The 16,211-nt window shown below is 41.7% G+C and overlaps 3 protein-coding genes across 10 annotated transcripts; 1 reads left to right on the top strand and 2 right to left on the bottom strand.

Annotated features, from left to right (window-relative positions):
* The first annotated feature begins 3,687 nt into the window (after nt 1-3,687).
* Nucleotides 3,688-5,365, top strand: ccl20l (C-C motif chemokine ligand 20-like). The gene is made up of 4 exons (XM_029724667.1): nt 3,688-3,869; nt 4,137-4,254; nt 4,593-4,670; nt 5,260-5,365. The coding sequence occupies exons 1-4, from the start codon at nt 3,794-3,796 to the stop codon at nt 5,363-5,365; spliced, it is 378 nt and encodes a 125-aa protein (XP_029580527.1). The 5' UTR covers nt 3,688-3,793.
* A 389-nt stretch (nt 5,366-5,754) lies between these two features.
* On the bottom strand, nt 5,755-10,607 carry si:ch211-122l24.6 (calcium-binding protein J). Of its 8 annotated transcripts, none has more exons than XM_029725077.1 (6): nt 10,456-10,606; nt 9,923-10,025; nt 9,717-9,827; nt 6,532-6,673; nt 6,188-6,302; nt 5,755-6,019 (listed from the first exon to the last, which is right to left on the bottom strand). In XM_029725077.1, exons 1-6 carry the CDS (start codon nt 10,570-10,572, stop codon nt 5,879-5,881), a joined length of 729 nt encoding a protein of 242 aa, XP_029580937.1. In that variant the 5' UTR covers nt 10,573-10,606; the 3' UTR covers nt 5,755-5,878. The 8 variants fall into 8 exon arrangements, with proteins under 8 accessions (XP_029580937.1, XP_029580938.1, XP_029580940.1 ...); XM_029725078.1 differs by lacking the exon at nt 10,456-10,606 and adding an exon at nt 10,167-10,445; XM_029725080.1 differs by lacking the exon at nt 10,456-10,606 and adding an exon at nt 10,200-10,445.
* Nucleotides 10,608-10,774: 167 nt separating this feature from the next.
* On the bottom strand, nt 10,775-12,231 carry LOC115169452 (C-C motif chemokine 4-like). The gene is made up of 4 exons (XM_029725085.1): nt 12,072-12,231; nt 11,672-11,783; nt 11,452-11,529; nt 10,775-11,207 (listed from the first exon to the last, which is right to left on the bottom strand). The coding sequence occupies exons 1-4, from the start codon at nt 12,145-12,147 to the stop codon at nt 11,156-11,158; spliced, it is 318 nt and encodes a 105-aa protein (XP_029580945.1). The 5' UTR covers nt 12,148-12,231; the 3' UTR covers nt 10,775-11,155.
* Nucleotides 12,232-16,211: the final 3,980 nt, after the last annotated feature.

Below are 16,211 nucleotides of genomic sequence, written 5' to 3'. Positions count from 1 at the left end.
GTAAACTGCCTGTTACTCAGGCCCTGAAGCCAGGATGTGCATATAATTGGTACCATTGGAAAGAAAACACTTTGAAGCTTGTAGAAATGTTAAAATAATGTAGGAGAATATAACACAATAGATATGGTAGGAGAAAATCCAAAGAAAACCAACTAGATTTTTTTTTTTAAGAGACCATCCTCTTAGAAATGCAAGAGAAAGGTCATATTGAAGATTAGCTCCCTGGATGCAACTTCTATGGCGTCCACAATATGTCAGCAGTCTATGTTCAAGGTTTCAGGCTTGTAACTTCCAAAAAAATTAAAAAGAATATCAGTTTTAGTAGAAGGACACAGTCTTGGAAATTCTTGTTTGCGTGCGCCATGAAGACATTATGGACCTGCTAAAATCGGTTTCCTATTGAACATACTTCTTTCCAAAAGAAATATTATAGTTTGATTACATTTTAGGGTATCTGAGAAGTAAATGGAAATGTATTTTGACTTGTTGAAACAAAGTTTAGGAGTAGATTGTTGGATTCCTTTCTCTGCAAGTTGAACGAGTGGATTACTCAAATCGATGGCGCCAACTAAACTTTTTGGGATATAAAGAAGGATTTTATCTAACAAAACGACACTACATGTTATAGCTGGGACCCTTTGGATGACAAATCAGAGGAATATTTTCAAAAAGTAAGTGAATATTTAATCGTTATATGTGAATGTACCGGTGGAAAAATATTTTGATGTGGGGCGCCGTCCTCAAACAATCGCATTGCATGTTTTCGCTGTACTAGCTACTGTAAATCAGACAGTGCAGTTAGATTAACAAGTATTTAAGCTTTCAGCCGATATATGACACTTATATGTACATAAATGTTTAAAATCCATAATATTTATGATTGTTTATTTGAATTGCGCGCCCTCCAGTTTCACTGGAAGTTGTCCCGCTAGCGGGTCACCAATCCTTAAGAAGTTTAAATGGAAGCCTCTCAAACATAATCCAGGTAGAATCAGGAATTCCCCAGGGTAGCTGTTTAGGCCCTTTGCTTATTTCAATCTTTACTAACGACATGCCACTAACTTGGACTAAAGCCAGAATGTCTATGTATGCTGATGATTTAACACTATACAGCTACTACAGCTACTAGAGCTACTACAGCTACTACAGCAACTGAAATGACTGCAACACTTAACAAAGAGTTGCAGTTAGTTTCAGAGTGGGTGGCAAGGAATAAGTTAGCCCTAAATATTTCTAAAACTAAAAGCATTGTATTTGGGACAAATCATTCACTAAACCCTAAACTTCAACTAAATCTTGTAATAAATAATGTGGAAATTGAGCAAGTTGAGATGACTAAACTGCTTGGAGTAACCCTGGATTGTAAACTGTCATGGTCAAAGTATATTGATACAACAGTAGCTAAGATGGGGAGAAGTATGTCCATAATAAAGCGCTGCTCTGTCTTCTTAACAGCACTATCAACAAAAGGCAGGTCCTACAGGCCCTAGTTTTGTCGCACCTTGACTACTGTTCAGTCTTGTGGTCAGGTGCCACAAAAAAGGACTTACAGTAGATTGGCAATTGGCTTAGAACAGGGCAGCACGGCTGGTCCTTGGATGTACACAGAGCTAATATTAATGTCAATCTCTCCTGGCTCAAAGTGGAGAAGAGATTAACTTCATCACTACTTGTATTTATGTATTTACATGTTGAGTGCACCGAGCTGTCTATTTGAACTATTGGCACACAGCTCGGACACCCATGCATACCCCACAAGACATGCTACAAGAGGTCTCTTCACAGTCCCCAAGTCCAGAACAGACTATGGGAGGCACACAGTATTACATAGAGCCGTGACTACATGGAACTCTTTTCCACATCAAGGAACTGATGCAAGCAGTAAAATTAGATTTAATAACAGATTAAAAAATACTTTATGGAAGAGCGGGGACTGTGAAGCAACACAAATATAGGCACAGACACATACACACACACACATGCACACACACACATGCACACGCACATGCACACACACACGCACGCACGCACGCACACACACACACACACACACACGATAACATACGCACTATACATGCGCATGGATTTTATACTGTAGATATGTGGTAGTGGTGGAGTAGGGGCCTGAGGGCACACAGTGTGTTGTGAAATCTGTGAATGTATTATAATGTTTTTAATATTGTATAAATTGGCTTAATTTTGCTGGACCCCAGGAAGAGTAGCTGAATGGGTATCCATAATATATAGAAATACATTGTCCCAAACTCACACCCACACTGTCACTCCCCTGCTAATATGTTGGAGTATTACTAAAATACTTTATGTGAAAAACACAATGTAGCTGACCCAAAATCAATAAGCTACTTCTCAGAAATCTGTATGTGGATGGCTTTTCAATAGCAGCTGCAAAAATATTGGAGAGTTTAAAGTGGCTTAATGACAAAAAAGCATTCGAAAATTGTCATAGTTGCCACAGAAGTAGCAAATGCTGAGTTCTATTAAACTATTATTGATTTGAGCTTTTATCAATTGATTTGAAGCTATTAAGCCATATTCAACTGTTCAAAAACGTACTTGAAACATGAACTTTATATTGATCTTCTGTAGTTAGGCCACATATATTTTCTTTCATAGTGCTGCACCAGATTCTGGGCTCAATCAAACCCACATAGCTTTATTTACCCAATAGCTATTTTTCTCATGGCATTTGTTATTGAGACTAATGTTGAGTGCTGCATGAGAACACAATAATAGCATTTATTTTATCTAGGTCAGGTGATCTGGGTTTGCTCTTGTCAGCTTTCTGCAGGAACCACTAAATAGGTCACGGCACAGACGAGGGGTTTTGACAACCTGCTATTGTTCCATAACTTCACCACAAACACTCTCGTACAGTGGAGGCTGCCTCGTAATAATGGCTGGAACAGAACGGCATCAAACCGGAAACCATGTGTTTGATACCGTTCCACTTACTCCGCTCCAGCCATTCCCACAATCCTGTTCTCACCAACATTTTTTTTTTTAATTGAACCTTTATTTAACAGGGAATGTCAGTTAAGAACAAATTCTGCTTTACAATGATGGCCTACTGGGGAACAGGGGGTTAACGGCCTTGTTCAGAACATCAGATTTTTACCTTGTCACCTCAGGGATTTGATTCAGCAACCTTTTTGGTTACTGGCCCAACACTCTAACCACTAGGCTACCTGACACACTAAGGTGTCACCAACCTCCTGTGCTCTCATAATAGTATTGCTGACAATGCTGAGCTTGTAAAAGGTCCTTGACTTATGAATATTAGAGTTTGAATATCAGACATGACAGCTAAACACTTGATCACCACACCTTTTTATGCCAATGTGGGGTGATGTTACTCTGTTGGCCTTGAGCATGCAACCCTGTCAGCCCAACAATTCATTAGGCCTAGATGTCCGTACCTTTAGATTAAGTCCCTAGATTTGTAAGGACACTACTGTATGCATATCCGTCGAAACACACACCATTCAAGCACCATTAGATAAGCATCTATGACATGACCTTAACCAGGTTATAAGGCCTGAACTAAACAGGTCATGGTGAACAGGCAATGTTTGCATCTCTGTCAGCCATCGCGCAGAGATGGGCTTCCTGTCCTCAATTTAGTAACCACAGGTTAGGAGTGAAGGACATGATTGACATGTATCAGTATCATCAACAAACACACACTCAGATGCACACACCTGTTTGTAGGGGTATATAGGATCAGTCGGTAGGCGTGTTTGGTGTATCTTCTCGATTCCTACGTACCATCACCATGGCTCCCACATACCTGGAGACAATCCTGCTTCTCTGCTGCGTTGTAACCATGTTCAGTTCAACCTCAGCTGCATGTAAGTTTACCTGGTAACCAATTTACCTGTTTAAGACTTTTGCCCATGTAAATGTACCACTTTTGTTTTATCAAGGTCTGATAAGGTCTGGCTGTGAGACCTGCCAACTCTGTTTGTGGGGTCATGTTGGTTAGGCTAGATCAGATTAGAAGACTATATTGTAGTTCACAGAATAGATTACAGCGAAAGAAACATTTGACATTCATGTTCTTGTGGTCTGCATGTGTGTGTGGCATGTGGCTGACTGATGTGTGTGCATGTGTTCAGACGGTCCTAGGAAACTTTACTGTTGCGTGGAGTACCAGGAGAAGCCTGTACCCTACCAGCAGATAAAAGGCTACAAACTACAGAGCTCCAAGGAGGTGTGCAACATCGATGCTATCATGTAAGCCCTGAACAAAGTATACACACACACACCTTTACCATACTCTTAGAAGGGATGCTCATATTTTGTCATCTCTCTGAGGTCAAGGGTTAAAGCTACAGTCCTTAATTGAAACAATAACATAGCGGGACCTCGCCTGTTTTGGAAAAAAGCTGAGGTATGAGCCTGGAGAAATATAACCACTCTCAAATTAATAGACAGAGCTATGGATGCAAGGACTGACCATCCACGGTATAAAAATGGTTGTTTTAACCATGTTGAGGCTATATTGTTTTGTTTCCATTGTTTACAAACATTGGCGTAAAACAAGTTTATGTATAGTGTGTTTTCTGTTGTAGCTTCTACACCGTGAAGAACAAAAAGGTGTGCGCCACAGTTAAGGCCGAATGGGTGAGGAAGGCTCTGGCTCGTCTCAGGTACACAAACACACTTCTCTTAATAAGACACACATGCTGCTTTTCAACTGTAACACCAGTGTTACACTAGTGTACACTCCTTAATGTTATACTAAGGATATTGTGTTTTCATAGCTAGTGCTGACAGTGAGGACTTGTGAAGAACAGAATCAACAACGTCTGCATAATCAAAACAGTTGCTTTGTGAGGTGTTAAAAGTTCAGTCAGCCAGTGTTATGTAAATGTCAGCTGAAAAGTACCAGTGTCCTGGCTTTGGCCCCGAGTGAGAGCAGGACCACCAGAACCATGGCCCAGTGAGACAAATGGTGCCGGCCCTCGTAGATGGAAAACAGAAAAGTCTGAGCCTTTTGGGTAAAACACCGTGCTAAATCCTGTATGGAAATTTGCCAAAAGCATTCTCATGTAACTACACACACCAAAATGTCTCAGAACTACAAATACACCAAAACTACAAGACCGGATGTCAATCGAACTTGCCATACAGGTCTTACCCAGTGTCTTCATGTACAAACTACTGCCTTCTAAAAAAAGAAAATCATACGAGTCTGCTTCAAAATGTTCTGAGTTTCATATTCTGTGTTATGTGCAGCTCCAAACTGAAGAAGATGTCTAGCAGCAACACTGTGACGGGCAACCCCCCCCCACCACCACCCCGATCTGAAAGGAACATTGAACCACATTCAGTAATGTGGTGAAATGATGCAGATATTATTTGAAAATAGAACGCATTGCATTAGCTCTGATGTTTGCTGTTGTTGACGATTGTAGTACTCTATTCATGCTTAAGCTGACAGGGGTCCTCTGAATCCACAATATAAGCCAGTAAGTCAACGGCATCAATTCATTCGATTTTTCTACATTTAAATGTTGAACGTTTGTTTCTTTTAAGGTCGGCAGAAATAAAGAATTTGAGATATTGCCAGCCTTGATTATTTATTTGAGTCACATTACTGTAGAACTAGAGCTGACAACGGCATGGACAGTAGTTGAGAATGTGATTGTGAATTGAAACCGAGTTCAGCAGTACAGTGCAAAACCAGAACCCATCACGACTTCAAATAATCACCTGAGACAAACCAAGAGGTTGGGAAAATAACTGTATATTTAATAATTTTGAATTATATAAAGCCAATTTATACAATGTCCTTTTCTCAATTCCAGTTAAGGCACAACAAATCCGTCATGTTATCAGGTGTGTGTATTTGTGTTTAGAAGACGCCGTAGCACATCTGCTGGAAGGTGTCCATGCGTGCCACTTCACAGATTATGTCACCGGTGGCCGTGTCCTTGTCGTCCTCGCTCTCGAGGGGCTTGGGGACCGGCGTGCCCTGCTTAAGGTCATACATCAGCTGGAGGGGACACAACACAGTTACAATGCAGACCAGTATAATCACAATATAGGCCTAGACACACGAAACAGGGACACACTCATCCTCTGTTGTGCAATACAAGCTAACATGGTTTGAGTTGGAAGTAGATGCAGAAACTTCACATCAATGCCATTATATGTGCTCTACCTGGAGGTACTCCTCGAAGTTGATGGACTTGTAGTTGTCCTTGTCCGCTGTATTAAACATTTCTTTCCTGGCCTCCATAGTTGATGCATCGTTGACCATGTTCAGAGAAGCGCAACTGTCAAGGGGTAGATGGAGGTAAGTCTGTGTTAGTAGTAGCCACTTTATTCAAGTGTGATGGTTTAAAACCACGACTCACAACAAGACTACTAGTAGGCCAACCTCATTATTGTAGATGGAATTTGTGTGCATGTGCTGCCACCTACAGCCCCCTAGACTTGAGCTAAATACCACCGAGTAGCCACACGACATCGAAAGTCACATCTGAATGTGCTACGTTCACTCACAACTCGCTGAAGTCCAGCAGGCGGTCTTTGTTGGTGTCAAAAATCTCAAACTGCCGTCTCAGGTTGAGCAGGTCATCAGCTGTCCAGTGGGGAAACTGGTTCTTCAGATCCAACACGCTGGTGTTCCAGTCGTAGCTGTACTCTACACGCAGGCACACGGGTTCCATTTATAAAACACAGCAGGCCAAATAATCCACACAAGTAGTAAATACTTTCTGAACCCACTTTCTGAACACACCCTTTTGACCTCAGATTGGTGATGTTGGTAGAAAAGTTGTATAGGCAACACGATGACACAATATCAATTGCTTAAAACCGATCAATATCTTTGGTTTTGTACTGCTGATTTTGTCAACAGGGGACTTAGAAAGCAGCTATTATTTGATTTCTCAAATGGCACGGATCATTCGGGGGCGGTCTCTACAAAAGTCGCCGGCCCACACCAATACACGGATTTGATATTCAAACTCTCTCTTCAATAGCAACCAACCATTGTCACTGTTGATATCCTATGGGGGGGTTGTGATTCGTTGAAGTTAACTATCAGAAAAGGTGATTTGTTCCCTTTTACGTGATGGCAGCCTCCTGAAATCAACATCTGCCATGCCAAAGTATAGATTGAAGCCTTCTACAAATTCTCATCATACCAACACATGTTTAGGTTATTCCAAGTTTCCGTATGGCCTTTGTATAATGTACGTTTAAACAGCACATACTACCCAAACGTTTGCCCCCGTTCTATTGATTTCAGCGTGTGATATGAGTGATTAACAAAGTGTTGTTACGTTACACTTCCCACGTTGGCGACTCTCTTCAATCAAAATGCAACACTTCAAAATGTAGCTCGTCTTCTACAAGTTGTCCTCTACCAGTGAAATACAAATGATTCCCAGATTCCGTATGGTTTTTGAGTTGTGCTAGTGAACAGAATGTGGAACCTAATCCCCCCCCCTCTCGCTCTATTGATTTCAACTTGATATCGATATGAGTAATTGACAAAACAATGTTGTGCTTCTCTTTGTTTTGGCAACCCCCTTATCAAAATTCAACACTGAAATGTAGCTGACTATCTTCTGCAGGTTGTCATCTACTCCATTATGTAACAAAGATATCCAGTTTCCATGTGTTTTTTGTTTGTTGTTGTGTTAGTTTCAACAGCACGTACAACCTGATTTCCCCCCTAATCAATACGAGTAACATATTGTCACTTGTCAAAACAACAGGGTTTTTGGTGCGTGTGCAGTTTATAAGGTGCTCGTTTAAAAAAATAATAATAATATGATTACTATTGTTGCACACATATGTGTAGATAATACACTTTAATGTTTAGGTTTTCAATATATCAAACTGTTTCTGCATTGTGGTTATTGATTTGGAACTTCAAAACTGTTGTGACATTGGGCTATTTATGAAAATGTCTTGTCAACAAGAGCAGCAACAGCATAATTTTCAACAAAAGTTTTAGCAATATAAATGGAATTTTCAACATTAATTAAGTCCAAAATCATGCTGTGATTTGACTTATTTGATGATATACCAGAATTCACCAACATGGGTTTGCCCTGCCTACGTTAAGATGGAGCATTTGGCTGTTAAAGCTGTATTTCTTCATTATTTTATAGTCCTTTAAAATGTATCTCATCAAAAATGTTTTTGTTTTTTTCATGATTATTGTATTTATTATATTTGTATTTAACATTTTCTGTGTGTCCGATATCCCTTTCCACCCTGTCACTTTGTAGTAATTTGTAGTAATTCTCCTTTAAGAAAACAGCCCCTTCCCACAATGACATCAAGTTCAGGAAGTGCCATTATTTTTTGGGTGGGACATTGCTGTGGGGACTTGCTCCCATTCAGCCACATGAGCATTAGTGAGGTCGGGCATTGATGTTGGGCGATTAGGCCTGGCTCACAGTCGGCGTTCCAATTCCTTCCAAAGGTGTTTGATAGGGTTGAGGTCAGGGCTCTGTGCAGGCCAGTCAAGTTCTTCCACACCAATCTCTCGACAAACCATTTTTGTATGGACCTCGCTTTGTGTGCGGGGGAATTGTCATGCTGAAACAGGAAAGGGCCTTCCCCAAAATATTGCCACGAAGTTGGTGATGGTGAAGCGTGATTCATCACTCCAGAGTCCAATGGCGGCAAGCTTTACACCATTCCAGCCGATGCTTGGCATTGTGCATGGTGATCTTAGGCCTGTGTGCGGCTGCTCGGCCAAGGAAACCCATTTCATGAATCTCCAGACGAACAGTTTTTGTGCTGACTTTACTTCCAGAGGCAGTTTGGAACTCGGTAGTGAGTGTTGCAACCGAGCACAGATGATTTTTACACGCTTCAGCATTCAGTGGTCCCGTTCTGTGAGCTTGTGTGGCCTTACCACTTCGTGGCTGAGCTGTTGTTGCTCCTAGACATTTCCACTTCACAATAACAGCACTTACAGTTGACCGGGGCAGCTCTAGCAAGGCAGAAAGTTGACGAACTGACTTGTTGGAAAGGTGGCATCCTATGACGGTGCCACGTTTAAAGTCACTAAGCTCTTCAGTAAGGCCATTCTACTGCCAATGTTTGTCAATGGAGATCGCATGGCTGTGTGCTCGATTGTATACACCCGTCAGCAACGAGTGCTGAAATAGCCAAATCCACTAATTTAAAGGGGTGTCCACATACTTTTGTATATATAGTGTATATACACTCAGTTTAATCTAGTTTCCCATGTTAGACGATGGTCTGTTTGTCTAATCCATACATTTCCACCCTGTTGTTAGGCTAAATTATAGAGAAAAGTAATCAAATTTAACCGGTTAGGATTATGCAATGACTGTATGGGATTCATTTTATGCGCCTAACAGGGATTTAAGATTATTCAATGACTGTATGGGATTCATTTTATGCACCTAACAGGAATTTGTGCCTGAGTTTGACCAATATGTTTTTCCTGAAAGTCAAACATTATTTTTTTGTATTTAACTAAGGAACAAATTCTTATTTACAATGACCGCCTACCCAGCCTCCCCTAAACCAGACAACACTGGACCAATTGTGCACCTCCCTATGGGACTTCCAATCACAGCCAGTTGTGATACAGCTCAGGATCGAACCAGGGTCTGCAGTGACACCTCTAGCACTTGGGAGCCCAAGTATTTCTGATAGGATATTTAACAAATATAATGAGGTCCAAAACTCACTGTCAAATTTGGCGGACTCTTTGATAGAGCGGATCCTCTGCTGGATCATGTCGTATGTGTAGCTCAGGTTAATCTCATGCATTTCCATTGCAAAATTCATCTCGTCGGAGTCTAGTGTGGCGTTTTGGAAACAAGAATGGTAACACCAGCCCATGCACAGCTTATCCATTTACCATTTAGCTACTAACGGTTGTTAACGTCATTACCTTCATTTAAATCAGGATCCACATAACTTTCTGGCTCTTTCACCAGTGGATATGACAACGACATCCCCATCTTGCAAACTGTGTCACCGTGGCTAGTTTGCACCTGTCAAGAACACAAGTACAGCACATTTAGGATAGCAGTTCATTAGCTGCTGGCCAACGGTTCAGTAAGTAACGTTAGCTAGCTAGGTAACGTTACGTTAACGGTTATAATCTTTCGAATCATTTTGCTCGATTGATTTACCGAATGACACGACATCTAATTTAGCTAACTAACGTTATACATTTCTCATCAAACCTCCGCGTCACTTCATTTGGTAGACAGGCTCCAGGTGAAACGTTAATAATATCACTAGTTAACGTTAGACGGTTAGCTCGTAAGCAAGTGACGAGGAAGGTCCGTTGGGAGCTTCCGATTTTTTGAAAGGAAACGTCAGAATGTCGCGTGTCAAGAAGCCAGTTGAGTGCGAGATCGTTAGGAACTTTCTATCCCCTTCCATCTACCATGTGCAGGCCACAACATATTTCCACACCGTTTTCATTTCTGTTAGGCGTCCACCATATCGCAGCAACTGTAACGCAAACCCTAGAAAGTGATGGAACTTCGAAGTCAGTGTAAAATGGCAGAGATGAAATAAGGAAAGGTCCATACATGTTGAAGGCAAGCTGCAATGCTAACTTGAATCCGCCCGGTGGCGGCAAGAATCTATAAGTCGAGGCGATTCAGCCAAAATGTGGTCCAGAATGAAGAAATGAATGGAGTATAAAGCCAATTAATCCATGCAAATGGAGACTGTACAATACGCAGGACTCATGTTTATAACGAAATTACTAAGGGATTGATTATAAAATGGGATAGCAAAGGATTCAGTTGTTTTATTTGGTATAAATACTTGACATACATTCTTACATCTCCAGTTTATTTAAACTTGGAAATAGGCTGTTGACCTTTGACTTTAAGATGTGCATCAAATGAATTAACTAAATGTTAATAGCATATAGCAAACTGCAATTCATACAAAGCCATTCAATCTACATATAAAACACCCAATAAATACTTCAACTGGCAATAAATAATAAATACACCAGTTTCTCTCATAATATCTAGATGGCTTTAAATGTACCTTCTTTAGCATAAATAATGTAATAGTTTATCATTTCAATTACAGGTTTAAACAACGCTATCCCTCAAGTTCAGCGAGTGATGATGATGATGATGGTGAAGAGCGTCCTCTATGGGTATGTGGCGGTGGTGTTCTGTGTGTCCAGTGACTTTCTGGCCATCCTAGAAGAAAGAGCAGCAAAAGTAAGCATTTCAACTTTCCATCAACCATTTATTTATTTTACATCCAGTCTTTTCTCCTATGGCGCTTGTACAGGTCTTTATGCAGGTCACCTACTCTTGCCAGCCATGAAAATATGCAACCGGTGAGTATTACAGGATTAGCCTACAGTGAGTACTACACTATGTATATGAATGAATATGACTGACTATTGATCACTCATTGGTTATATTGTTGATGACTTACTCCAGTTGAAAGAATGCTTTTCGAACCCAGGACTCTTTCCAATGGCTGCAGATGGTCTCTCCATCTTCAGTCTCGAAGCTGTGTGGAACACAAAATGACAACATTTAGACAACTGTCCTACTCTTGTCCTAACTCATTCATCTGACTGGAGGTTGTAAAAGTGGGCCTAATACATTTTATTGGTGAAGTTCTATGTTCTGTTGGGAGGGGAGGTTCTTACATGACAGCATTGACACAGGGAAGGGCCTTTTTCTGCAATCTGGCGCCGATGATGGGACCTGTGATTTTCTGCTTGGAGACCTTTGTGCAACAGTTGTGAACCTTGTTTGCATCTGAAGAGTTAAAGAAGCATATGTGGTTAAGTACAAAATGTTTTAACCCACCACCCCGCTCTAATTTCCCCTAGTACAGCATATTTGTAATAACTAATTTTATTCCAGAAAATATTGTATTTACAGAGTTTATAAAACACAAAAATAGGACTAAACCAATAACTTTGCCAAGGGTTTCAGATCTCTTGGCATAATCTTAGTTGTTGGATGATCATATGCAAAGTTGTTGGTTCAAGTCCTGCAAGGGCTATACCCTCCAAATTCACTACAGTAGTAGACTGTACTTACCAGTGTCAGTGGCCGTTAACGAGAGAACGACGGCGAAGAGAGCGAGGCACGCTATTGGTCCGTAGCACAGCTGCATGGTTGCTATAGAGATGTTCGGTGGTGTTCTCAACTGTGTTCTTGTCTGATTCAGAAGGCTCGAACCGGCTGGAGGAGAGGAGATGACTGATCTTTCTTGACCAGAGCCTCAGCTTTTAAACCCTAAAATGAGGAAGCTGATTCAGTCGGTCCGGATCTGTGTTTTTTTTTCAGAGCGAGGATGGGGTTGGCTGGGGTGACGGGGGACCGGGGGACACTCATGGGTGCTTCTGCTTAGTCAGACGTTTCCTGTAAAGATTGTGTAATTAAGACCATGGTGTGCTTATTGAATGAAACTCTGAAAAAATGATGGTCAGGCCACTGACCAGATGGATTCAGGCCTATGGATTTCTCTAGTGTTGGAAAATGTAGCATTTATGTTGGATTTAGGTTAGGGGATGGTTCTTTCATGAGTATAGGGACCTGAATTTGCACAGGCCTAGTCCAAAGAATCAAAACATACCCAGGGCCAGGGGTGACCAGATTGTGATTTCCACTGTGCAGCGGTAGGTACTTGGGTTGTGTGTGTGCGTGCGTGTGTGTGTGTGTGTGTGTGTGTGTATGCACTACTCAAAATGTGTAGAATAGCAGGGAATTAGCTTAAAAACTGCATATTTTTCTATACTGCGGTACGACACTGTGTGTATTTGTATGTGTATGTGTGGCATGGTGGGGTGGGGTGACGGGGTCCACAAGTGATGATGTCAACAGATATGTTTGGGCATGCTGTGAGGTCATGAGATCATGTGCTGGTGACTGCACACATTTCGCAGCCCTCCTTCCTCCTCTCCCGCCTGCCCTCCATCCTTCCTCCCTCCATCCATATCGGTCCTTTGCGGTCAGAGCAGGAAACTGAAAAGAGGAAGAAAGGGAGAGTTTTCCGTTCCCTGAAACCAAGTGCACCAGCCCCAGTCCACACCAATCCGTTGGCCTAGGGCAGGGAAGGGCAACTTTGATAGGGGTAGGGGACACAAAAAATTTGAGCCAGTTGCTCGTGGGTCTGTGTAACCCCCCCCCCCCCCTCCCCACACTACGAGCAAAACATTTTAGTGTCCCTCCTCTTGACAGCTGAGATAAAAAATATAATTTGCAGTTAATTTGCAGTTTTAAAACAAGTTTGCTGCAATTCTACACATCTTGCAGTTTTTAATTTGATATCTGAGTGAGACTGACTAACAAAATATTTGTTTTCTTAGCCAGGTCAGTAATTCAACCATAATAACAAGTTTAGATAGACTGTCAGTGACTGACATAACAAGAGAAAAACCGCTGATGCACAACTGTATTACGGAATGTCACCTTGTGTATTCTACTATTCTAACTCTCAACAGTAAGTTGAGACCCCGACTGAGTAAAAAATAAATAATTACAATGATCTGAGGGCCTTCAAATGGTCCGCGGGCGGCTAGTTGCCCATCCCTGGACTAGGGGAAGCTGCTTATCACCACCAGCATCTTATCAGGCAGAAAGGTTAACCTCAACAGTGAATATGGATGATGTATTTTTCCAGTGTGCAGACTGCACTCTTCTGTACTTCAGATTGCACTTTTGGCAAAGATAGGAATTGAGCGAAAAGATGCCTTTGTGGATAAAAAGGCAACTCATAATATATGCAGAAACGTATTGCCTCACACTATTGAGATGCATCCGTCCCATTGATTTCCTTAGAGACAGCTCTGTGTCTGTTTGTGTTACATATGAGTTTGGTGTGACAGGAAACAGGTAGACGGTGTGGGTATTGAGTCATGTTTGGACCCATGAGTTGGGTAGTCATGCCTTTCAGGGCACGGCCTGTCTTCAGACTGCATTGGGCAAGGTGTTTTTTTGGTGTTGTGGTCGTTGAATAATAGAATCGTTCAGATAAAGTGCACCCTGAAATATTGAATGACAAATTACCAATGTCTTGAATTCATGTTTGAAAACACCCTTATTCTCTAGTTCTGCATTGTGATTCCCCGTTAATGAAAAGCAGAAGTAGGCCTAGACTTTACCAGCAGTTTGGTCATTCAGATCCGTTTATCTGAATGAAGATGTAATTTAAGCTATTGTGAAAGTCTTAAATGTATGAATTAGAAAGGAAAGAGAGAGTGTAACAATATAAGTTCTGCTTTTCCCCCATTCATAATCCAGAGTTTGGTCATTGGCAAGTTGTAAGAGCTTGACCTATCTCTTACCTGGGAATGTCATGCTAGGTTTAGTTTAGATCTAGGTTTATTTGAAAATACATACTGTAATATGTGATGTCGGATGCTGTCTAGCAAAGCCTGTGTCAATGACTGATCTTGTCTAATGTTTCTTTGGCTGTGTGAACCTCTCACCTACTTCAGTTTAGGAAACTCTCTATTAATATATAAACTCAGCAAAAAAAGAAGCGTCCTCTCACTGTCAACTGTGTTTATTTTCAGCAAACTTAACATGTGTAAATATTTGTATGAACATAACAAGATTCAACAACTGAGACATAAACTAAACAAGTTCCACAGACATGTGACTAACAGAAATTGAATAATGTGTCCCTGAACAAAGGGGGGGTCAAAATCAAAAGTAACCATCAGTATCTGATGTGGCCACCAGCTGCATTAAGTACTGCAGTGCATCTCCTCCTCATGGACTGCACCAGATTTGCCAGTTCTTGCTGTGAGATGTTACCCCACTCTTCCACCAAGGCACCTGCAAGTTACCAGACATTTCTGGGGGGAATGGCCCTAGCCCTCACCCTCCGATCCAACAGGTCCCAGACGTGCTCATTGGGATTGAGATCCGGGCTCTTCGCTGGCCATGGCAGAACACTGACATTCATTTCTTGCAGGAAATCACATACAGAACGAGCAGTATGGCTCGTGGCATTGTCATGCTGGAGGGTCATGTCAGGATGAGCCTGTAGGAAGGGTACCACATGAGGGAGGAGGATGTCTTTCCTGTAACACAAAAGCATTGAGATTGCCTGCAATGACAACAAGCTCAGTCCGATGATGCTGTGACACACCGCCCCAGACCATGATGGACCCTCCACCTCCAAATCGATTCTGCTCCAGAGTACAGGCCACTGTGTAACGCGCATTCCTTCGACAATAAACACAAATCCGACCATCACCCCTTGTGAGACAATACTGTGACTCGTCAGTGAAGATCACTTTTTGCCGGTCTTGTCTGGTCCAGCGATGGTGGGTTTGTGCCCATAGGCGACGTTGTCGCTGGTGATGTCTGATGAGGACCTGCCTTACGACAGGCCTACAAGCCCTCAGTCCAGCCTCTCTCAGCCTATTTCGGACAGTCTGAGCACTGGTTGAGGGATTGTGCGTTCCTGGTGTAGCTCGGGCAGTTGTTGTTGCCGTTCTGTACCTGTCCCGCAGGTGTGATGTTCGGATGTACCGATCCTGTGTAGGTGTTGTTACACGTGGTCTGCCACTCCGAGGACGATCAGCTGTCCGTCCTGTCTCCCTGTAGCGCTGTCTTAGGCGTCTCACAGTATGGACATTGCAATTTATTGCCCAGGCCACATCTGCAGTCCTCATGCCTCCTTGCAGCATGCCTAAGGCACGTTCACGCAGATGAGCAGGGACCCTGGGCATCTTTCTTTTGTTTTTTTTCAGAGTCAGCAGAAAGGCCTCTTTAGTGTCCTAAGTTTTCATTAGAGGTCGACCGATTATGATTTTTCAACGCCGATACTGATACCGATTATTGGGGGGCCAAAAAACCCCGCTGCCGATTAATCTGCCGATTTTTTTATTTTATTTATTGATTTGTAATAATGACAATTACAACGATACTGAATGAACACTTATTTTAACTTAATATAATACATCAATAAAATCAATTTAGCCTCAAATAAATAATGAAACATGTTCAATTTGGTTTAAAGAATGCAAAAACAAAGTGTTGGAGAAGAAAGTAAAAGTGCATTATGTGCCATGTAAGAAAGCTAACATTTAAGTTCCTTGCTCAGAACATGAGAACATATGAAAGCTGGTGGTTCCTTTTAACATGAGTCTTCAATATTCCCAGGTAAGAAGTTTTAGGTTGTAGTTATTATAGGAATTATAGGACTATTTCTCTCTATACGAT

The sequence above is a fragment of the Salmo trutta genome, chromosome 31 (assembly GCF_901001165.1).
Source record: "Salmo trutta chromosome 31, fSalTru1.1, whole genome shotgun sequence".
In the NCBI taxonomy this organism is placed as follows: Eukaryota; Metazoa; Chordata; class Actinopteri; order Salmoniformes; family Salmonidae; genus Salmo; species Salmo trutta.
This window is presented reverse-complemented; position numbering and strand designations above follow the sequence as displayed.

What these genes read in the sequence shown, in the direction of transcription:
- ccl20l (XM_029724667.1), top strand. Translation starts at nt 3,794, where the DNA reads ATGGCTCCCACATACCTGGAGACAATCCTGCTTCTCTGCTGCGTTGTA. An exon ending in TGCAACATCGATGCTATCAT is followed by an intron (nt 4,255 to 4,592) that starts GTAAGCCCTGAA and finishes TTTCTGTTGTAG; the next exon opens with CTTCTACACCGTGAAGAACA. An exon ending in AAGGCTCTGGCTCGTCTCAG is followed by an intron (nt 4,671 to 5,259) that starts GTACACAAACAC and finishes TGTTATGTGCAG; the next exon opens with CTCCAAACTGAAGAAGATGT.
- LOC115169452 (XM_029725085.1), bottom strand. Translation starts at nt 12,147, where the DNA reads ATGCAGCTGTGCTACGGACCAATAGCGTGCCTCGCTCTCTTCGCCGTC. An exon ending in CCCTGTGTCAATGCTGTCAT is followed by an intron (nt 11,530 to 11,671) that starts GTAAGAACCTCC and finishes TGTTCCACACAG; the next exon opens with CTTCGAGACTGAAGATGGAG. An exon ending in AAAGCATTCTTTCAACTGGA is followed by an intron (nt 11,208 to 11,451) that starts GTAAGTCATCAA and finishes TCTTTCTTCTAG; the next exon opens with GATGGCCAGAAAGTCACTGG.
- si:ch211-122l24.6 (XM_029725077.1), bottom strand. Translation starts at nt 10,572, where the DNA reads ATGGACCTTTCCTTATTTCATCTCTGCCATTTTACACTGACTTCGAAG. An exon ending in GCCTAACAGAAATGAAAACG is followed by an intron (nt 10,026 to 10,455) that starts GTGTGGAAATAT and finishes TGTTCTTGACAG; the next exon opens with GTGCAAACTAGCCACGGTGA. An exon ending in CTGCTGGACTTCAGCGAGTT is followed by an intron (nt 6,303 to 6,531) that starts GTGAGTGAACGT and finishes ACCCCTTGACAG; the next exon opens with TTGCGCTTCTCTGAACATGG.